This window comes from Eulemur rufifrons, chromosome 8 (genome assembly GCF_041146395.1).
Source record: "Eulemur rufifrons isolate Redbay chromosome 8, OSU_ERuf_1, whole genome shotgun sequence".
Taxonomy (NCBI): Eukaryota; Metazoa; Chordata; class Mammalia; order Primates; family Lemuridae; genus Eulemur; species Eulemur rufifrons.
Genome location: NC_090990.1, coordinates 98,582,386 through 98,605,416, shown reverse-complemented (window position 1 = coordinate 98,605,416; position 23,031 = coordinate 98,582,386). Strand labels below are relative to the sequence as shown.

Sequence of the window (23,031 nt, the reverse complement as noted above, 5' to 3'; positions counted from 1 at the left end):
CTCTCTCCTTATTCTGCTTCCCTGAATCAGACCCTAGGGAATACACTAGGTCAGGCCCAGAGCAGATAATACAGGGTTTTCTCTTAACTGTGGATCCTGGTCATTCTGGAAAATTCTTTCAGAGGCCATCCTGTCACCACTTCATAGCAGATGAATGAGAAGTCCTGGGACTGAACACACATGACTGAGAAGAATTGGAAATCTGGAGCTAGTTTGTCACTCCAGGGACCTTGAGGACTGCACTGGGCCTGGGGCTTTGGTGCATGAGTATGACATTATTATAACTTTCCATGGTATCTTCATCCTTGGAGATGAGTTCATCCTTTCCAGCTGAGTTACCTGGGAGCTGTGTCTTCACCTCTGAGTAGACTACTGAGGCCAGCTGGAACAGAAAGAAGATAAAAGAAGAAGTGGAAGGAGAGAGGGAGTATGAGGCTGTAAGTAATAGTGGTAGAGAACACAGCGGGGAAATGAAACTTACCTTGTCCTCGAGAAGTGTTCTGGAGGTACTGGCTGTGGAGGGAAAGGGAACCACTGAACTATGGGCATAAGGATCCACTTAGAACCCAGTCTATTACCTTATTCCTTAGTGTCTGGGAGCCAATAGGTCCTTTCCATTCATTGTCATGATTCTCCCCCAACATGTCTGACAACACATTTGATTTCCTATTTCACCATTTCTTAACCCAACCCTCTGCAAGTTCTTCTCAACCCCCACCGCTCTGTAAAGTCCTCCCTCAATACCACACTAAGAAACCACACTCCCTTCCTCTACCAGATGCTGAGAAATTATTTTTCTCTTAGTTTTAATTCTTCTTTTAACTTATAGTACATCCATCTCTCCACCCCCAAGTGTTCGGCAAGTTCCCATTAGAGCTGTCCATGTGTGTGCCCCGTGAGAAAAACTCCCTCTTACATTAGCATGTTCTAGTTTTTGATTTAATTGCCATAGTTGCGTAGAGATGGAGCCACAGTGAGAGGAAAGTTTGGCAGGTAGGATTTGTTGGACCATGCATATTAGAAATTAAGAGTCTCAGAGAAAAAGGTAGAATTATCAGAGCAACTTAGTAATTTTATGGTGAGATAGAGCTTGAAAAGAAGATATACCCTGGGACACTTGAGGTTTCTCTTTGTTTCTTACCATAAATATTTTGGGGCTACCGATATTTTTAATGATATGATAAAAGCTACGTACTCTCTCCCCAGAATATTGGTCACATGCACAGATCTTTGCATATGATTTCAAAGTCTTCATGCAAACCTTGAGGAACAGGGGAAGAAACCTGTCTACAGACCATTAATACTTCAAGTGCCTAAAATATAACTAGTCTGTCAACAGAATGCTTAGCTCAAATGGTGTTTTGACAAATATGTCAAAAACAGAGTGTGAAGAACAGCAAAATGATCAAGATAGCTCTGTAAGATAAGATGTGTTCAATTGACCCAAGAAAATTAATAGGAGTTCAAATTCTACCATTCAAAGGGTCCCGATTAATGGAGGTGGATTATGGAGCAAAGTGACAGACAAAGCAGAGGATCATCAGGTGATATATGTTGGTCAAATATAGTAATAGGCTGTACAAGCAGCAAATATTGTAGCACAACAGAAGATCTTGTCTTGGCTTTGTCTTTTACTGGCTTTGTGACCGTGAGAACGTTCTTAACCTCTCTGAGTCATATGCACAGTATTAGTACTTCACTTGTAAAACAAGTTCAGCATCAGGTTATAGCTGAAATTCCCACAAGGCACAAAGATACTGGAGATTTTAAATTCTCAAGTGAGGTACCATATGTAGATTTATAAATGAAATAGAACTGTTTGTTTCTTTGACTCTAAGAGCCTGGGTTCATCAACCACATTAAGGAAGTGTGAGCAGGGAAAGAAAGATTCATTGAAGAGATTTCTTTAGGAGGAGAGATAACTTCTCGTGCAATGTGTCTCTACCTAGAAACTTTATCAGGGGAGTGTGTGTGTTGAGGGGAGGATTGCTACATTATATATAACTCCCTGTTTGGTGAGGAAGCTCTCAGAGGTCCTCTTGAACCTCTGAAATAAAGTGATTTCCCTGATACTGGGACACAGAGCTCCTAACTCAGAAAGCCAAAGTGGACCATAGGTTGTAGGTACCCAGAGCAGTGTTTTTCTAACAGCAGATCTCGATTCAGGTCTTGAAATGGGGTCTGAATAAGTTTAAAGAAATGAAATAGAACTGCTCATTGTGGTCAAGGTGGAATAACAGGGACTGGATTTACCTTCTCATTTTAAACAACCAGAGAAAATGACAAAACAATGGTTTTCAGGCATTGGACAGAAGGCAGTACAGGACAAGCTGGGCCTTACGGTGGTGCCGGCTTTGGACCAGGCTGTAGCACAGACTGGGGAGCCCACCAGAGCCTGGCTTCTGACTTGAAGCCTTGCTGACTTGAAGCAACAGAAACCAACAGTCCTGTTACGCTAAAGCAGCTAGAATCACAGGACATAGTAGCAGAGAGATAGCAGCAACGTAGATTGAGAGCTCCAGAGATCTGCAGAGAGTTCTCCTCAAGTCTTTGGCAGAATACTGATAGTCCCATATGTGAGAGGAAACTATCTTAGGCCAGGATAAGAACCATTAGGAAAGAAAAGGCAGAATAACACCTGACACTCACGCATGTCTTGTAATACATGGGCCATCTGATGTAGAATCCTGGGGAATGCACTGCTTTAATATTAGGGCTAGGTTAGCCCTACTCTAAAGGTTGCTCAGGGCTTGCCCTAACAAAGCTTAAAAGCAAGCCTTGAAAAGATCCAATTCACACCAAGTAACAAAATTTAAAAACAAAATTTAAAATCCAATACTAACCAAAGGAATAAAATAATGTAAAATTTACATTTTTCAGCATTTAATAAAAAGTTGTCACACATATATATGTAATGTTATATATAAATGTTCTCACCACAATGCCTACCACATAGTAGGTACTTTACAAGCATTTATTCATTTCAGACCTAAGGGCAACCTTAGTACGTACAGCATTGAGATCACGATTTCTATCAGAAGGACACTTAATTTTTGTTCTGATTTTTAGCAAAAATATGTATTTTTCATGAAAACCTTAAGGAATGGGTGAAGAAACATTTCTACAGATCATTAATACTTCAAGTGCCTAAAATATAACTAGTCCATCAACAGAATGCTCAGCTTAAATGGTGTTTTGACAAATACATCAAGGACAGAGTACAAAGAACAGCAAAAAGATTTGTAAAAGAAGGTAGAGATCTTTTATCTATAAGATGTGCTCAATTAACCCAAGAAAATTGGTGGCAGTTCTAATTCTACCATTCAAAGGGTATGGTCTGTCTTCCCTCTTTAGAACCTAAGCTCCGTGCTGAGCGATTTTTGTCTGCCTTGTTTACTGACCGACTTCCCATACTTACAATAGTACCTAGCACAAAGGAGGGGCTCAGTCGCTATTTGTTGAAGGAATGAATATAGTTTGCAGCCAGAATCTCTTCCCAGAGACGTACCTTCCCCTTCTTCTCCCAGCTGAATAGTCTGGACCTCAGAATATACCAAGTCTCCCTCTTTGAGGTGCACTGGAAAGAAAGGAACAATTTTGAGGCTGCCCCTGTTAGTATATCACATGCTGCAGATGCCCCTTCCCAAGCATCCCCTCCACTCTTCCTGGACACACGATGGAGTAATTATTTATTGGGAATATCTGGATTTGGGATACCATAGGAGGACCAGGGGCATTTCCCAGCACAGTATCTTTCCTTGGTTGAGGCCAGGAGAAGCTTCCTACAGGGGAATCCTCACCGTTACCGTACACCGGCTGCAGCTCCACCTGGACAGGGCAGATGGAATGGGAGGACTCTCCTGGGCCAGCGGTGGGGGGGCTCCTGTGAGACATAGAAACACATGGCAATCCCTGGAACATTATAACATGCAGGAGAGGGAGACGGCCTGGGAGAGAGGTGGAGGAGAAAGGGGGTTGAGGGAAAGTCAGCAGTCAGTAGGGAACTGGAAACCCTGAGTGGTTTAACTGAAGCTTTAATAGGTCTACATAGAGTCAGATTGTTCTTTTTTTAAATTTCAGCATATTATGGGGGTACAAATGTTTAGGTTACATATATTGCCTTTGCTTCATCCGAGTCAGAGCTTCAAGCGTGTCCATCCCCCAGACAGTGTGCACCGCACCCATTAGATGTGAATATACCCATCCTCTCCTCCCCATTCCCACCTGCCTGACACCCGATGAATGTTACTACTAAATGTGCACATAAGTGTTTTTCAGTGAATACCAATTTGATGGTGTGTGCATGTGGTGCTTGTTTTTACATTCTTGTGGTACTTCACTTAGTAGAATGGGCTCCAGCTCTATCCAGGATAATACAAGAGGTGCTAGATCACCATTGTTTTTTGTGGCTGAGTAGAACTCTATGGTATACATATACCACATTTTATTAATCCACTCATGTATTGATGGACACTTAGGTTGTTTCCACATCTTTGCAATTGTGAATTGTGCTGCTGTAAACATTCTAGTGCAGACGTCTTTTTTATAGAATGTCTTTTTTTCCCTTTGGGTAGATGCCCAGTAATGGGATTGCTGGATCAAATGGTAGCTCTACTTGTAGCTCTTTGAGGTATCTCCATACTACTTTCCACAGAGGTTCTTTTGAAAGGAACCCTGGGGCTGTGGACTGGGCCGGCTGCCTGGGAATAAGGCCAGAGAGTCTCTGACGTCCTAGTAACAATTGGCTCATAGTTGGAATAGTCACTCTTGGTTGGTTAAAAATACCAGGCTTATCATCAGGAAGTAGTGACTAAATGTCTTTCCATTGTCGTGTCTGGACAATTCAAGAGGGAATTAGACACAATTCATGCTCCAATCCCTGGAGCACTGACACAGACTGAGGAAGAGGACCATATTTTCCAAATGGAAGTTAAGGACACACAGTCTAATGAGTATATGTGCATGTCTGAGCAAAAAGAATATTAGACTTCCCTGGAAAATCTAGAACATTATAGAAAATCTAGACTCTCGTCATTGTATGTATAGTAATAATAACAACACATTATCTAGCTATAGGACTATTTGTACCAGAAATATTCTGTGCCAACCCAGAAAATCTATAACCATTAGTATCATCCATTTAATGCGTTGATTAGCTTCAAATAAGAAAATGATCTAAATATTTGCAAAATCTAAAATACTATTAGCTGACAAAAACATTTCTAGAAAGTTTCATTTGGGGCTGATTCAAGGAATGCGAAAATAGGAGCATCTAGCCACAGGGTCAAAGACAAATAACTTGACCTAATTTTGTAACCCCACAGTTTTGCATATTGTGTACTTGGGAAACAAAAAAGGCACGCACAGAAGCTGAGGACTCACCTGGTTTCATTTCCCCGGAAACCTTCTCCTGCAAAATAAAGCAAAGGCGCATTTATGCCAGCAGAGGGAGCTCTTTCTCAAAGACTTCATACACATGAGCCCCTTATAAGAGAATTCATCAAGAAAGTCAATTTAAACATGGGGCCAGTCCCAGATTGTTATGAAAATGATGTGAAAAAGGATTGAACAAAGCATATAACTTGTTGGGGCCAAGGCCATACAATCCTGCAATTATTATTAAATATACAATTATTTGAGACTTTATTAGGACTCAAGTCTGTGTTGTAGTACCTCAGGAAATATTAAACATAACGAAATCATCACTCCTGCCCAGTAGTGAGCTGTGGGTGGGCTTCGAGGAACCTCTGTGGCCATGCCAGAGGAACCTCAGGCTCGGACTCAGCCTTACTAAAGAGACTCGTGGTCAGAGGTCCAGAGCTCCCTACATCCAGCCCAACGCAGGGCGCGCAGAGGTGCTGAATTAAACTGAATTGAATGAAGAGAAAGAGTTGAAGGATGTAGGCAATTATTCTAGAACTGAAAAGGTTCTGTGCCTGTCTTCTACACCAGGTTTTCTGGCATCTGAAGCTTGCCTGACCTGGGCTAAGGCAAGGAGCCTTTGGAAGCACATGGCAGACAGTGCCTAGGAGGGACCCTCTCCCAAGGTGGGGACCCTCCTCAGAGGTGGGGAGGCTGACCTGTGGAGATCCGGGTTGATGGAGCGTGAGATAGCGGGTTCAAGCGTGGACCCAGGGAAGTCTCTGAGGAGGCAGAAGGATAGAAATTAGCCAGCTCCCATTCTCAATCATTTCTTCAGAGCCCTTCAGTTTATTTCAAATCTCCATTTATGGTGGATTTAGGATGGACTGAAGTATCTAATTGGCCAGTTTGTATGAATCAAAGAAACTGCCCAAGTAAATTGTTCAGGTAAAGTCGTTGAAACTTTGCATTAAAAATTTCACTCTTCCCTCCTTTCACTTGACTTAATAAACCAGACCAGATGTCAGCAGCTCTCACCCACTGCGCCCATGTGGGAAAGTACCCTTTAAGGAAGGGACATGAGTGTTGGGCATAGCCAGTGGGGAATGGTGGCCTGGTGGTCACGAGGCTGGCCAGCAGCTGAGGTGTCTGGGTCAGGGACAGGGAAGGGACCCTAGCAAAGGTAAGGGTGGAGCACAAACCTGATTTCCCCCAGTGCCAGCAGGAAAACAGCAGAGCCATAGCCAGGAACGTGCTGAGCAGCCCTCCAGTGGCTCCCGCAGCAATTACGCCATCTCTGTTGCCCAAAGTCCCTGAGGGGAAAGAACCCGTGTGAGCCCCAGCGGAGAGGTTCAGGGCTTGGAATTGCCCTTTCCTCAGCTTAGCTGGGATCCCAAGCCCTGGGAGAAGGAGGAATCTAAAGGATGGGGACTCATGAGAACACTTTGGGCCGGGTTACAGCCAGAGAAGCTCACTCTGGGTGTGCCGGGGCTGGAGTGGCACAGGAGATAGCTCCCTCTAACAACTTCAGTGAATCATTTCAGAAACTAATGATGGTGGAGAAATCCTATTGTGGATTTTTATAATCTAGCTTCCTGGAAATTTCCCCCGGACACCAGAAAGATGTCATGCAACGGCGGTTTGGCAGCACTTAACTCAGGAACAGCAGTCTGCCTGGCATAGAAAGCAAATGTTGCCACTGATCAGGGCATTGGTGGAACCAGCAGTAACTCTGAGTGTGCTGTCCATTAAGAAAGCATATTGGGACATCACCATGAAAGGGTGCCAGCCTCCTTCCTCATAGAAGCCTGCGCCTAATGTGCTCTGAAGGGCAGAGGAGAAAAAAACTGATGGAAAATTACAAACAATCAAGTAAATTGTTTGGGGGTTCTGATTTTTCCGTTAGGTCCATTCTCCTCTCCTCTCCTCTCATCCATAGCAAGAGAGATTTTATTAATTCCACTCATCCATTCAACAAATACTTACTGAAGCTACCCTGTGCTGGGTGCTGATCTAAACCTTGAGGATACCACAGTGAGCAAGACAGTGAAGTCCCTGCCCTTATGGAGCTTATGGTCTAGGGTGGGGAGACAGGCAATAAGCAAATAAATTTACAGCATGTCCCGTGCTGATAAGGGCTACAGAGCAAGAGCCGGATAGAGAGACCAAGACTAGGGGGCAGTGGTGCTTTTCATACAGATTCTTGGTCCTCAGGTGAACCAAATTCTGACTCCAGACACAAGTATCACAGAAGTAGACAGAGGAGATCCAGATATTAGAACAATAGCAACACTGACGATCACTTCCATTTATTTTCATCCATGATTTCTGGCACAGCAGTGGCTGGCGACATTTCTGTCTCTATCCTCCCCTTCCTGACAAAACAACAAACCTGCTGTTTGGCCTGAGTGGTTCCATCTACAAACAGCGTTCAAGGGGCAGCGGTCCAGCCTCCGCACCGTGACGGCTGACCTGGGGGTGCAGAGCAGGGGGTATCCAGGGCAGAACAGCCTGGCCGCCACGTCCCGTATTGAATCTCCCCGTTGTCTGCTGTGGCGCCCACCTGTGCAAAATTGGAATCAGCTGTTCCTGGGCCTGGGCTTCCAGATTCAGTGGACAGAAAGCAAGTTATTTCCCCTTCCTGCTATCCGTATTTCCTAGAAGAAATGGCTGGTTTGGGGATAGTAATTGAAATTTGTCTTAGTTAGGCACAGATTATAAAACCAGATTTTTGGGTTAGAATCCCAGCTCCTTCAGTTACTAGCTATGTGGCCAGGGAAAATTATTTAATCTCTCTGTGCCTCAGTTTTCTCATCTGTAAAATGGGGATAATATTAATAGTAGCTACTTATGGTTGTTGGTGAATTAAATGCATTAATATATGTAAAGTGCTTTGAACAGTGCCTGGCACATAAGTGAGTGCTATGTCTATGTAAATGTTAATATTAGCTCTTATTTGGTGTCCTTACACTATACTCTTGGCTCTAAGGAACTTCATGCTGCTCTCTGGTCAGCTTAGCGGACAACCCCATAAGTTAGACCTGCTCCTACATAGCATCACCCTGCCAACCTCAGCCCATGCTTTCAACTGAGTTGTGTCCCACCACCCCAAATGCATATGGCGAAGCTCTAAACCCAATATTATGGTGTTTGGAGATGGTGCCTTTGGGAGTAATTAGATTTAGATAAAGTCGTGAGGGTGGGGCTGTAAAGATGGAGTTAGCACCCTCCTAAGAAGGAACCCCAAAACGTTTGTTCTTGCTCTCTCTCTCTGCCATGTGAGGACACAGCAAGAAGCTAGTCTTTCGTAAGCCAGAAAGAGAGCCCTCTCCCAAACCTAACCATGTTGGTGCTCTGATCTTGGACTTCCAGACTCTAGAACCACAAGAAAATAAATTTCTGTTGCTTAAGGCACCCATTCTATGATATTTTTTACGGCAGTTGGAGATGACCAAGACAGGCCACTTTAGCCCCGTGCTCAAGGTTATTATGGAGTTCCTCTCCTGTTATGAAATCTTTGATTTTTAAGCACAGAGATTTTGCATAAAGTCCACAAATAACAGATCTAAGAGGAAATATCCATCCCCTAAATATCAACTGAATCCTTGACGTCTGCTTAATCTCTGAGATCATCTGTTTCCTTAGCGGATGATGACACCTGCTTTGCAGGGCTGTCATGAGAATAGAATGAAATCACACGTGTGAAGTGACCAGCTCACTGCCCACATCAGAGAGGCTGGCCATTCTAATGACCTTAATCCCTAAAAGGAAGAGGAATACTTTACACTTAAGTGTGAACTACCAACAGATTCACTATTACCCCTTTCAGGGACTATAACCTCTGTACTCCCTGAGGGAAACTTTTCAGCATAAGAGCCTTGCGGGAGGAGCCTTCCGCCTCCAGTGTCACTCTGGATTTCAGGGCATTCAGCGATCTTCTAGGGTGCCCTTGGCAGCTCTCAGCTTTGCTAATCCTTTCTCCCCTGACCTGAGTTGATTCTTGAAATGCCATTGGAATGCCATTGGCTCAGTCTCAGCCTTTCCCTGCTGGGAATTACACCCAATGTCACCTTTCCCCAAGCTGTTCCCAGACTGAGATGCAGGCCCTTCTGCGGCACCTGGTTCTGGGAAAACATCTCAATCTCCTGACCCGGGAGGGCCCCATTGATCACAGGACTTGCCTCAAGGGAGTTGAAGGGAAAATTGAGCAGCAGCTGGGCCGTTAGCATAGAAACCCCTTCCCAGAGCCTGAAACTAAGCTATTCAGGTTCATGGCTCCGTCAGAGCTCACCACTGATATAAACAGCACAGCTCTCTGCTTATTTAGCTAGTGGACAGCAAGTACTTGACTATGTGGTGTTTCTTTGGAGAACTTTGACAATGTGTGCACTGTTTCTCTCTCTCTCTCTCTCTCTCTGAGCTAAATGATTGCATCAAGGCTCAAATCTAGGCTGCTCTGTGACCTTATGCAAATTACCAAATCTCTCTGAGATTCACTTTCCTTTTCTGTAGAATAGAAATAATGATATCTTTATTTTATAGGATTGCTATTCTGTTAAAAAAAACACATAGAAACAGAAAAAGGAAAATCACAAGAGAGAAGATGTATACAAAATTCATTCATTCAACAAATGTTTATTGAATGCCTGAGTCAGCACTGTTCTGGGCACTTGGGATACAATAGTGGTCAAAACAAAGATCTGTCCTTATGAGGCCAATCTGAGAGGAGTGGGAGAATGTAGCAAACAAACAAGGGTGTCATGGCATGGTAGGTGGGAATAAGTGCTGTGGGAGGGGACCAAGAAGAACTGGGAGAGGGAGCTCTGGGGTAAAGGGCTGCTGTGTTACAAAGGCCGGTTGGGGAAAGACTCACTGAAAAGGTGAGTAGCATTCTGGAGGAAGTGAGGGAGTGAACATGAGGATATCAGGGAAGAGCAGTGCAAAGGCCCTGAGGTGGGAATGTGCCTGGAAAGTGTGAGGAAGAGACAAAGGGTCAGGGTGGCTGGGGTAGAGAAGGTGAGGGGAGAGTGGCAGGAGATAAGGTCAGGGTGACAGGGGGCTAGATCATGCAGGGCCTGGTATGTCATTAAGAGGATGTTGGCTCTCACTCTGTAGGACATAGGAAGCCAGGGGAGGATTTTGAGCAGAAGAGAATCATGATCTGACTTATGATTTAAGGGTCCCCACTGATGCTGTACTGAGAATAGACTGGGAGTAACAGGTGAAGCAGAAGACAATTTAGGATGTTATTGCAATAATCCAGGCAAGGGATGCTTGTGGCTTGGACCAGGTGCTGGTAATAGTGGTGGCAAAAAGTAGTCAGATTCTGGCTATATTTTGCAAGTAGGGCCATCAGGACTTGCAGGTGGATTGAATACAGGGGATGAAACAAAAAGAAGAGCCAAGAATGATGCCCAGATTGTTGGCCTGGGCAACTAGGAGAAGAGATTTCTATGTTTACCAAGAGGAGGCTTTATACAGGAATTTATCTGGGGTAAAAATCAACAGCTTGGTTTGGGATGAGTTGTTTGAGATGCTAATTAGCTACTCTTGTGGTGCTGAGTTCTTGATTTATGTACTTAGATATATGGGTCTTGAGTTCAGGCTGGAGGTCCAGTTTGGGAGTCATAAGCATATAGAAATCATAAGTGCATTTAAAGTCACAAGACTAGATGAGACGATATAGAGAGTGGGCACAGAAAGAGTCTAAGGACAGAGCCCTGGAGGTCCCCAAAATGTAGAGGTTGGAAATATGATGAGGATCCAGAAAGGAAACATAAAAGAAGCATCTGATGAATAGGTAAAATAGCAAGAGAGAGTTGTGTCTCAGAAGTCTAGGAGGAAAGTGTTTGAAGATGGAGGGAGGGATTAATTGTGTTAAAAGCTGGAGGCTGGGTGCCATGGCTTATACTTGTAATCCCAGCACGTTGAGAGGCCAAAGCAGGAGGCTCGCTTGAGACTAAGAGTCCGAAACCAGCCTGAGCAACATAGCAAGACCCCATTTCCACAAAAAATAAAAAAATTAGTCAGGCATGGTGGCACATACTTGTAATCACAGGTATTTGGGAAGCTGAGATGGGAGGCTGAGTGAGGAGCATCACCTGAGCCCAGAAGTTTGAGGCTGCAGTGAGCTATGATTGTGCCACTGCACTCCAGCCTGGGCTATAGAGCCAGACGCTGTCTTTAAAAACAAACAAACAAACAAACAAAAAGCTACAGATAGGTCAAGTAGAATGGAAACTGGGAATTTTCCATTGGCCTTAGCAACAAACACAGAGATCATTAGTGATCCTCACAAGAGTCATTTCAGCGGAGTGTAAGGCCAGCCTGGTGGTGGTAGGTTTGAAAGAATATGAGACAAGTAAAGAGAGTGAGCAGAGAAAACTTTTTTGAGGAGTTTTATTGTAAAAGAGAGCAGGGAAATCTAGCTTTCCAGTAACTTTTCAATAAAAGCTAGCTTTACTGGATAGCAGATGCAGCTAAACCTGAGATAAAGAAGGAATTGATGCCCACTAGAGACCATTTCCTTAGTGCTGAGGTTGCTGAGTGATGACAGCTGAGAACGGCCAACAGACTATGGATTTTGGACCTAGAACATCAGTAAATGTGATACGCTTTCCATCCTCACACAGAAGGCCCCAGGAGAGAAAACTGGACTAATCCTGGACAAGCAATTGGGTGTTGTCTGCTGTCCAGTGTGGCCTCTTGGAGACAAAGGATGAGAAGGATATGAGCTAGGACTGGGGGATCCCTTTGGAAAGCTTATCTCCTCAAACGGACGAAACTGGACTCTGTGTCCTCTCTCATACTTGTAAGTTCCCTGACCTGCACACAGTTTGGTTACGCAGAATCCCTCAAGCCTACAGTAATGAAGTAAATGCCTCATGCCTTTGGTTCTGTCCAACCTGAGGACACTGGTCTGCTGTGCTGTGGATGATTTACTGAAAGGAGAGGTGTAGTTGCTAGCGAGGGAAGGCTCCTCTTTGAGAATAACACGCCGTGGATCAGAGTGCAGACACACAACATCACCTCCAAGGGGCAAAACGGCTCCTGGCCAGCATCACCTCACTGTGGTACCTTGCTCTGACCTGGCTGAGTTACTAATACTCTAATGGAAGACATTGTCTATCTCAGTGGAGGATGGGAAAATGGAAACAGAAAAAGGAGAGTCACAAGAGTATCGTTAGCTGTGCCCACCCCTAATTTGAGAGAGTTTGCTGAGAATAAATCAGGTCAGTAGAGATTAAAACTCACCTCTCACAGTGACGTTCACCACTCCGCTCTGTACAGGGCCGTAGCTGTTGTCAGCGGCGCAGTAGTATCCGCCGGCATGGCTCTCTCTGATGATGGGGATCTCCAGCTCTGCTCTCTGAGAACGCTGAGTCTTCCTCCCTAGACTCTCCTTTGTGTCCTCTCTGTGCCAGGAGAACGTGGTGTCCCCTGTGCCTTCAGCCACAGAGCAGACAAGGACCAGCACCTCCCCTTCAACCACCTGGTCCCCCGGGGGCTGGGTCTCCATGAACACTCCAGACACGGGGATCCCTACGTAAAAATGAGATGACAGGTGAGGGCCAGGTGTGAGTGTAGGCAGGGCTTGAGTGTTGGATGGGGTCACTTTTTATGTGACTTTAAGATATACTAGGATTGAGGCCAACAGACTATGGATTTTGGACCTAGAGCATCACTAAATGTGATAAGCTTTCCATCCTGATACACGAGGCCCAAGGAGAGAAAAATGGACTAACCCCGGAGAAGCATTTGGGTTTTGTCTGATGTCCTAGCGGGTGGTCAGAATTGTTTTGAGGGATAGGTGATAGCAATAGTGGCTATCATGGCACTAGGCCAGACCACACCTATTTCCAGAAGTTCTGCTTTGGTACTTAACAAAAGCTGTTTTTATTGTGTTTGTCTTTCTGTGTATATATCTCCTCTTCCACTGTACAAGTTGCAGGCACTCACATTGTTTATTGCTACAGAATAGTAAGAGATGACACTTGTCTTCTAAGTAGTTTGTCCTAAGAGCTGGCATTCTAGAATCTGCCAACTCAGTAGCAGGGCATCTCGTTTTCTTGTTTTGTTTTCCTCAGCTCTCAAATCCGCTCTCACTCCGAGGTGACAGAGTTCCAAAGGAAGACTGAGTTTTTAGGGAAATAGAGGTGGAAAAGAAATCACGCATTGCTTTTATTATAGCACTTCTCAGCCTAAGCCTGGTGCCTCTGTCAGGATGACAAAATCCATCTCTGGTGGGCAGTTGCCATGCCCACCAGACCAGAGGGACAAGGAGAGGCAGGGAAGACGCCACAGCTCTGCTCTGCCACCTGGCTCTCCGACACTCACTTTGCACTTGGATCTGTAGTGGGAGGCTGCGTTTGTGGACACTACCGCTCACTGTTTCAGCACCACACCAATAAGATCCTGAGTTTTCTCTCCATATGGTTGGGATCTGGAGTTCTGGGGACTTGCTCCGGTCTGACAAGACGACCCCGTCGTCTCTGAAGAAGATGAAGTAAAGCGGGGTGTCTGACCTCTCTGGAGGAAGCTGTGTTTCACAGCTCAGGTTTACAGAATTCCCCTCTGTAGGCTGAGAGACTGTGGCTTTCAGCTTTGGATGTGGAAATAGTTCTAGAGAGAAAAGGTAAATCAGATTCTCAGCATGAGAGTATTGAGCACTCTGGGAGAGACAGGCTTGGATTCTCAATCCCAGGGAACTTCAGCATACAGAGAGACAAGCTTACCAAGCCCTCAATCACCTTTCTCTTCCCCAGGTTTATTCAAGTTCCATCACCCCACTTCCTCTGTCTCTTATGCTTCTCATCTAGCCATAGTTTCAATATTAACCTATAAATTCCCTCCTTACATGCTCAGTTTTCCCATCCTGACATCACAGAGCAAATTTATATGAAATGAAAGGTTTACCTTGAATTTTGATCATTTTGGAATTTGATCTAAATACATAATTTTTGTTCTCAGTTCCAATGCATTGGTAAGAGCCATTATTATTTGAACTTGCTTGTGGGATGAGAAGATCCTGGCTTTCATTAGAAATAGAAAGAGTTTTTCTATTCCAAATGTATTTCACAGCAGTTAATTTCTTTTTCCCCCTTCTCTGGCATCTCAGAACCAATGTGTCACCTTCGAACACAGAATATGGGGCCTGCAGGATGAGGGGTTCTGGAAATGACACAAAGAGAAGATATCAACATTCAGGGCACTCCTGCTACCTCCCTCCTCTGTCTCTTGAATTACAAAGGCTTTATATTTTCTTCTTTTTTTGTGCCAAAGGATTTAGTCTCCTGATCCAAGCTCATTCACCTCCTTGCAAATCAGTGTGACATGCTTCAGATACAGTTCCTAAATAAATCCCAAACACATCTATTCAATCATTCAAGGTCAGATTCAAAATATAAGATTCTGATATGGAAGGAAAAAAACTGAGAGGAGGTATGATCAAAATCCCCGACATTACAGAATATGGCAAAATTTAACACCAACCTGCTCACCAAATCTCAGAGCAGGAGCTATCAAAGTAGCATTTGGAGAACTTTACAAGAAAGCATTTCGATGCATTGGAGTATTCTATGCAGCAGGATTATTGTCAGAGACATAAGTCTAGGTTCAAGGGACGGTGAATATGGTCCGCTATGGAAATTCTCATGCTGTTCAGATTCTAATTTGAGGTTAGCCCTGTCCTTTCTCTCTTAGATGACTGTGTTGAATGCCTACTCCTATAGAGCCCTGCCCTGGAGGTGATACAAACCATTGTCTCTAAATGAGGCAAAACTAGACGGGAAGAGATGTGGGAACTTGATGCCAGTCAGACAGAAAGGAAGGAATAAAGAAGGCACAGATAGCAGGACAGGTGGGGATGAAAGGCCTGAGGGTGGAGATTTCCTTCCTCCAATTCCGATGGCACTTTTCACTTTCTGCCTGTGCTCACCACATTACACATCCGTACATGTGTCACCTTCTTCCTGATGACGCTGTAAAGTCCTACAGGGCGGGATCTCAGACAGCTTCATTTCTGTATCCCCAAAACTAACTCATTTCCTTGCCTACGTACGTCTACAAGAATGCAGATTAATATTAAACAGTTAAACTCAAGCTCCAATAGTAGTTCGGAAAATGCTGGTAGACAATTAGGGAGAATGTGAAACTGAAAGTATTAATAGCTGAAGTCAAGGGTTAGAGAGGAATGAAGGACCCCAGTTGTCGGAACCTCCAGGGAGCTAAGATGAACCAAAACCATTTCTAAAGTTTTAACTAATTCACCTTCTTTCTCACCTGTAGAAAAGACCAAGCGCACAGGGTTACTTAGGGTGGACCTCCCAGTCTGGCATCTGTACTCTCCAGATTCACGAACCTCGAGGGTGTCTCCTGGTGTGTCTCTTACTATTTCTTTCCACAAATACGAATGTTTCCATTTTGTTGTCTGTGGTGAGTAGTGAAACCCATTGCAAGTCAGATTCACTCTCTCTCCTTGGAAGACAGTGGTCCATGGAGGATGGAGGGAAATCACAGGTTTGTGTGCAGTTGCTGAGAGGAAAGGAGAGATGGGTGTGAGGCAGAGGTGCCTGCAGTCCCAGCCACAGTGGTTTGTCTGGGATAGACTGGAGCATCTGGCACTGGAGAACCCCTAAGAGGCCCCCAGGGAGGGCTGCTGTTTCCCCAGGTTGCAGAGCCTCCAGGTGTGCTCACTTCAACCCTGGGTACATCGGCTGCTCAGGGGGTCTGCAGGAGCAGATTGGCCTTTCAGAGGGCAAACCTAGCAGGATCTACTCATCATTAATCGATGATGGGAGGCTCACAAATCCTCTCACCTTCTCTGGTAGACCTGGTCCTCAGGTAGATAATTGGTAAAGGCATTTCATCTGGACTCCCGCTCTGGCTCCTCATGCTACAGATACCTCTCTAAGATGAGGGTTTGTGTGTACAGGGTACCAGAATATGCCTCCCCCAAATTTGCTTCTTTGGCATATGGATTATTTTGAGCTAAAGGCCATTGAGAAGCACCAGAAACATGAAAAGCTCTAAAAACAGAGCACAAGTTTTTCTTTGGTAAGAAAATTTTCGTTTACAAAGACAATTTCTGTTTGTAAAGGTGTCGTCATTGGCCTTACAAAATGACGTCCTCCCTAAATTATTTTTTGTGGTCTCCCCAATATCTCAGACTTTCAGATCAGTGAAGCCTAATGAATAAAACATTTTAATCTTCTTGCTTAACTAACTTCTCCACGGGACTTCCTGATGACTCACCGTCCTCACCAACAGCTGACTCTCGAACCAGACCACCTGCAGACCCCATGACTTCAAACCCCATGCGACCTGATCTGCATTTCAAAATTACTGTAAGAGCCCTTGCCCTTAGTCAGTCAGAGAGACAGATTTGAGAAATATCTCCATCTCCTGGGTGACATCAATTGCAATAAAACCCTTCCTTCCCTGGCAATACCCATCTCAGTAACTGGCTTTCTGAGCCGCAAGCAAGGCACAGGCTGGACTCCTTTTGGGTTTGTGCAAGGGGTGGCCTTACAAAATTAACAGGAAAATATCTAATCTCGCAGTTTCCTAGTGACAGTTAAAGATCAATCCTGTGAGTTCTCTCACTAACAGGCACCCTGCAGGAGTTTTGTTTTGCACAACTTCTGAAAAGAGCTGAATAGATGGAAAAGACATGTAAATCTTACTCTCTTAAAATTACTTTTGAGGATCTGTTTTTACAGAGTTCCTGAGTGAACAGCAGGTTGTGAGTTTTGAAACCGCCCTTCACACAAGTCAAAAACAGGGTGCAGGGCAAGAACTGTGGTAAGGGCCTACCTAAAAATAATGATAATGATTAGTCGCTGTCCCCCTGTTTTGCTTCTCTATAATTGCTACCTTAAAGCCACACATCTGGTGCTCATAAAGATTCTTAACTTCTCCCCATACCTGTGTCCATAAAGATTCTTAACTTTCTCTGAGATAATATCACCTTTTTGAAACCTACACATAGTTTTTGAGGTATCTTCGAGGCCCTGCATTCCAGTGGATTGATTGGCCCACCCAGACCAGCAGACCACACCAAGAAACCGACTCAACTGGAATTGTGACCCCAGGGACTGAAACAACACAAACAAATGATTTTTACACCCCTATAATTTTGCCCTGATTAATGACTCTAATTGCCTAATCCCTTGCCTGCCAACTATCCTTAAAAACCCTGTCTCCCAAATTCTCCGGGAGGTGGATTTGAGAAATTTCTCCTGTCTCCCCATTTAGCCCTGTGCAGAATAGAGGCTCTTTCTCTGCCGTAAAACCTGCTGATGCTGCGTATTGGCTGCTTCTTGTGCAGCGGGCGAATGAAGCTGGCTGGGCGGCAGCAGTTTCAGGCCTCGGCCATATCTCAAGGGCAGAGTCACATCTCCTGCAATAATCCCTTCTCCAAGGAAAGACAGGAGAGCCAACTCTTGCACTTTGACATCCTGCCGCAGCTTTGGCTTCTGTTATCAACTTGCTGCCAAGAAGAAAGAAAGGAACGGATGCAGCAGTTTCTCACAATGATCACAATTTTTTTTTCCTTTCGCTTTGTCCCCATAAAATCAGCAAGCCACTTGGCCTCAGGGCTGGCTCCTACTGCTTCTCTTTCTTTGGGATGCCACGCTGTCTCCCTGTTCTCCATCTGTATTAACTTTCAAAAATAAAATCTCAACTTTGGGGTGTGGGGTTTACTATAAAATTTTAAATAGAATCACTGTAAGTGTATTTTCTTCTTGGGACCCTTTATACTCAGATAAGGACTGTCTACATTTAAGGGCTTACAGGCAATTGCCTTTTTAAAACTTCAGACTTTAGATATTCTTACCTTTTTCTGGAAGAACTTTGCCTTCCCTCTGTTTGGGAGCAAAGACTGTAAAGTAACCTGAATGAGTGTTTTAAATGAAGATGCTAAATGTCTGTTTGGAAATATAAAACATTTATGTGTCTTGGCAGACTTTAAAAGAATTTTCTCTTTAAAGGTTTGGACAGAATTTTCTGTGTTCCCAGTGGGAATAGAGTTGTGTTTCTCCTGAAGAGAGCAGAAATCCCCACCAGCTACGGTCCTGGGAAGCACCTGGGGCTAGGGAGGGGGGTGCGGGCAGTAGGTCTTCTGCTGGAGCGAAGGAGAATCCCTTCCTTTGGGGCACGCAGCTAGATTGCTCTTGGCCTGAGAAAGCTGCCCCTCCTATGTGCAAGTGGTCCTATGGCCGGGAGGAGACACACCTTTCAGGGCCTTCTTGTGGTTGGGACAGAGCTGATGGGCTTTGAGATTAACCATATCTAATAGCAGACATAAGACACTTTCTGTATTTCATTTCCTCACCCTAGAACCATTAGCAAAGTCTTGCCAAGTTACAGTCTTGTCGCCGTTAGGCAGCAATGTGAGGGAAACGGTCTGTGTCCACGGCACCGAGCGGGAGACCAGCAAGCAGACTGAGAAACTGCAGAAGACGGTGTGTGTCAAGGGGCCATGGTACCTGCTGGCTCTGGCAGGATGACAGCCAGCAGCTCCCAGGAGGCTCCCAGCAGGGATGGCCAAAACACCTGTGAGGTGACCCCCAGTGGCAGACTGGGCTTTCTGCTGAGCAGCAGGACACACGGGGGCTCAGCGGCATCATGATTTGAGCTAATAGCAGAAAAGAGCGTCTACATAGAATGCTGACGCTTGGGATAAATTGGTTACACATGGTTGGGGGCAAAGTTGTTGGGGCCCCAGCCTCCCCCTTGGAAGGAACAGCTTGCTTCTATCCTTTCCCTCCCAGGACTCCCTGCATTCCATCAGAAGTGGCCAGAATCCCACAGCAGGCAGGGTGGCACCTCCTCCTCCTGCGGACTCTGTGACACGTGTTCCAGGCCCTCTATGTTTATGCAGCACAATGGTGGGTTTGCTCCCAGACGGTGATGTCCCAATTGCCTGATTCTTAGGTTCAGAGTCACCAAAGCAGCTGATGTTTTCACATCTCTCAGCTCTCAGGAAAAGGATAACAAGGCCTCTTCTTACAAGTATTTGAGATAAAAGATGGTTATTAGGTTATCTAGAGACATAAAAGACAACAGCAAAGAGGGACTTACCAGATTGTCCACTGACTGGAGCTGCAAGAGAATTGAGAGGCAGGCATCAGTGCGGGCAAGGAGGCACAGAACATTCACCCTGAGAGGTTGTGGACTCAAGCCTGGTTTGAATTTTAGCTGTGTGACCCTGGGCAAACCACATGAACTCTCAAGTCTCAGTTTCCTTATGGTATTCCTGTAATGAGTTAAATTAGTAAGTTCTTGATGGTGGCCATCAGTATTATTTTTTTTTAAATATAGGGCCGCTGCTGGGATCTGGCTCTACTATCTTCTTGCCTGGAAGAGTCTTCTTTCCCTTCAGCACCAAGCAAAGTCAAGTCACCCATGCTTTAAGGCCCTGATGAATCACACCTCCTTTGTGAAGCCACCTCAGATGCCTCTGGGCTGAAGCAACCTCCCTATACTCTTGACTCGGACACTTACTACCGTAGCTTATTTGGAACTCAAAATTAGACATACAGCAGGGAGTAGTAATTAAAGCATAGTTTCCAAAGTCAGATTATGGGTTTAAACCCTGACTCGGCCACTGTATTAGCCTTTGCATGAATCTTAGGCACAATGCTGAAGTCCCTGTGCCTTAGTTTCCTCTTTTGTAAATGGAAGTTATAACAGCTCGAGCTCATTGATTGTTAAAGAATTGGGTAAGTTAATACTTGGGACATGGTCAGGTGTTCAGCAAAAATTAATTATTTTTTTCTATAACCCCAATAAATCTCTTGCAAAAATTATTATCATCACACATTATCCTAAGACCCATTATGTAATTTTTTTCTTGTATTGTCAAGTAAAATGTTCTCGCATTTGTACTTTGATGTCTCAGTCTGCTCTTGAGGGCAGAGGAGGTCTCCTCCAGGTCTCTGCATCCTCCCTGGTGCCCAGCACTGTGCTACACTAAGTATAAAGTCACTATCCACTGAGCTCCCATCATGTGCCAATCACACCAACAACTCTTCTCTTAGTTAGGGTCTGGGGATATAAGTGGGAAAAAGACAAACATGCTCAATAAATACTTAATGTACAAAAGACTGGCTGTTCTTTAATTCCCCAGCTTCAGCTTCTAGGAAATCAGTGCCTCATTTGGACAAATACGGACAAGTTTTACAGGAGCAGGGAGAAAAAAATCAAAGGTAAACCATCTTATTTCTTCTCTTCTCTTACTCTTTGCAAACATCAGAGCAGGTTTGATCTTAGGATACAGAGAAGGAAATAGCTATTCTCAGCAGAAGATTATTTCTACCTCAGCTCATGATTAGGATATGGTCATTCACAAGGGACTCAGTTCATCTTTCACTCTGGGTCCTCGGGATCTGTGCTTTAGGAAGGTAACTGAATCTAGATGCCTTTTTTTTTTTTTAAACATGAATTAAGCCTGCTTTGGGGTAGGAGGAATTTTCCATAGGCAATTAAAAGAAAAAGTAGATGAAGAACATACCTTAGAAATAAATTGTTATTTTTTTCTCTCTTACCATTAATGAAGATCTTCCCCCTTTGTTCATTTCCTGCTATTATTCTGAAATCCATGATTTCAGCAGCCCAGAGGAGAGGCCTTTTGCTCGTGCTGAGGCTCAGGCTTCACAGGGAGCAGAGGCTTCCTCTCCACCACTTACCGAGGACCAGCAAGGACGCCCACAGCAGCATGGAAGCCTGCTCCAGGGGCCGGAGGAGGAGGAGTTCTTAGGAGACAGGACAGGTCAGCCGGGATCACCAAAGCAGCACCTGTCCACACCAGTGCCAGGCAGAGAGTTCAGTAAGGTGCTTCTCTGAATATCGCTAGTTACATTAATGAAGTGAAAGGGGGAAGTAGAGGAATCTTTCTTAAAACACCCAATAACATGTTGCCCTACATGAGAAAATCCAGAGGACAAAAATCAAAATTTAATGGAATTATTTAAGTACTGCTCCGATGTCCTGTGTGAATAGCTTCTCAAGGCTTTAGCTGTCATATTTTCGGAGCTCTCTAGCCTCTGTCTGGCAAGGAAATAACAACTTATTCTCTCTGCTGCCAGACACCAGGCAAGACTGAAGTCCTGTTGAGGTTCACATAATCCAAGGATGTACCTGAATCACCCCAGAGATGGAGAACTTCTCATTCAATGCAGAAATGCCCTCCTCTGACCACTGATGCCTCTGTTGGAACACCTCCAGCTGGGCATCTCTATACGTTATGAAACATCTCCATCACGAGACAACTCACATCTTGCCTGACATATATGAAAATCTCCTCACTCGTTCTTCTCGGGGAAGCCTCAACTTTTGACCTGAGTAGGAGGCAAACTGGTGAGTAATTATAGCTCCATCATGCCCTTCTTAATAGGTCACAGACCACACAATTTTCACTTAAGGTCCTAGAATCTAAAATTTGTCATAGGATTGTCTTGGCAAATATATATTGATTATATAACTGTGCTTTAGGCATGGTGCTAGATTTTAGGAGTATAGTGGTAATGAAGACTCAATAAGCTTTCAATTTAGTGGAAAAGACAGAAAGTCAATAGGGAATTACATACAGAGTGAAAAGTGCTCTGATGGTCCAATAGGAAGGAAATCTGATCCAGTTCTGGGGAAGCAGGAGAGGCTTCCAAGTGGCAGTAATACCCAAGCTGAAGGGATATCATTAGAGATTAGCATGGACTAAGGTAGAAAGCAATCACCATCGCCATCATCGTCACTCTATGATGTCGGTGAATAAATGACCCTTGATCTTCCTATGGGGGGAGGATAACAGATATAGGATGAATTATGAGCAGTTTGTAATTTTATCATATAACATTTTCCTATAGCTCTATAATAGTTTCTTTTTACAACTAGGGTTTGTATTGAACATCAACTATATTCCAGGCAATGTCCATTAGAAGAATAAAAAGATGAATAAAATGCAATTCCTTTAAAGACTTAAAAATAAATCAATGTGGTAAGGCCCACGGTAGACATAGATTCAAGGCACCATAAGGACATGAATGTGTCAAAGTGACACCAAGGCCTTTGTCTCCTCACCTTGTGACCTTGCTGTCATCTTTCAGCCACCTTCATTTGTCCCATGAGGGGTGAGGGTATGAAATGACAGCTCAGAACCTGAGCTGTGGAATCATGAATCTGGATTCAAATTTTGGCTCCACCTTCTTATTAGTTGTGTAGCTATGATCAGACACTTGGCCTGTTTAGGCTTCAGCTTCACACTGGTAAAAAAGGGATAAAAATAATCCACATGAAGGCGATGTTGATATTAATGTATGTATAAATGCAATGATTGCAGAACTCTTGGCCCAGCACTTGGAACAATGTGAACACTCAACCAGTAATAAATATGATGAACTATTCTGTGATATGAGAACTAATAACTATAATGAACTGAAAAGCACTTTATAATTGACATACTAGTCTATCAACATTTTTGTATCTCTATGACACTGGAAAACAATATTGTACATAAGTTTAGAATTCCAATAAGGAATGAGGTTGAGGGGAAGTTGAAATCACATTGTCTGTTTTCTTGTTTCTAGCATCAATTTTGTTGAATGAATGAATTTCAATGAGCAAAATAAAATTTCATATTTATGACATACAAAATGTCCAAACACAAAAATT

General features: G+C 44.2%; 1 protein-coding gene across 1 annotated transcript; it reads right to left on the bottom strand.

Moving 5' to 3' along the window:
• Positions 1–208: 208 nt before the first annotated feature.
• FCRL4 (Fc receptor like 4) lies at positions 209–21,084 on the bottom strand. Its single transcript, XM_069479225.1, has 12 exons — positions 21,054–21,084; positions 19,447–19,467; positions 15,643–15,894; positions 14,278–14,532; positions 13,699–13,983; positions 12,616–12,903; positions 6,564–6,674; positions 5,383–5,410; positions 3,801–3,883; positions 3,509–3,577; positions 482–513; positions 209–382 (listed from the first exon to the last, which is right to left on the bottom strand). The coding sequence occupies exons 1-12, from the start codon at positions 21,082–21,084 to the stop codon at positions 209–211; spliced, it is 1,629 nt and encodes a 542-aa protein (XP_069335326.1).
• Positions 21,085–23,031: the final 1,947 nt, after the last annotated feature.

Excerpts from the sequence above, each read along its gene's own strand:
- FCRL4 (XM_069479225.1), bottom strand. The coding sequence starts at position 21,084 with ATGCTGCTGTGGGCGTCCTTGCTGGTCCTCG. Across the intron at positions 14,533-15,642 it reads GCGCTTGGTCTTTTCTACAG|AACCCCTCATCCTGCAGGCC; the intron begins GTGAGAAAGAAG and ends TGTCATTTCCAG. Across the intron at positions 383-481 it reads GAACACTTCTCGAGGACAAG|CTGGCCTCAGTAGTCTACTC; the intron begins GTAAGTTTCATT and ends TTTCTGTTCCAG.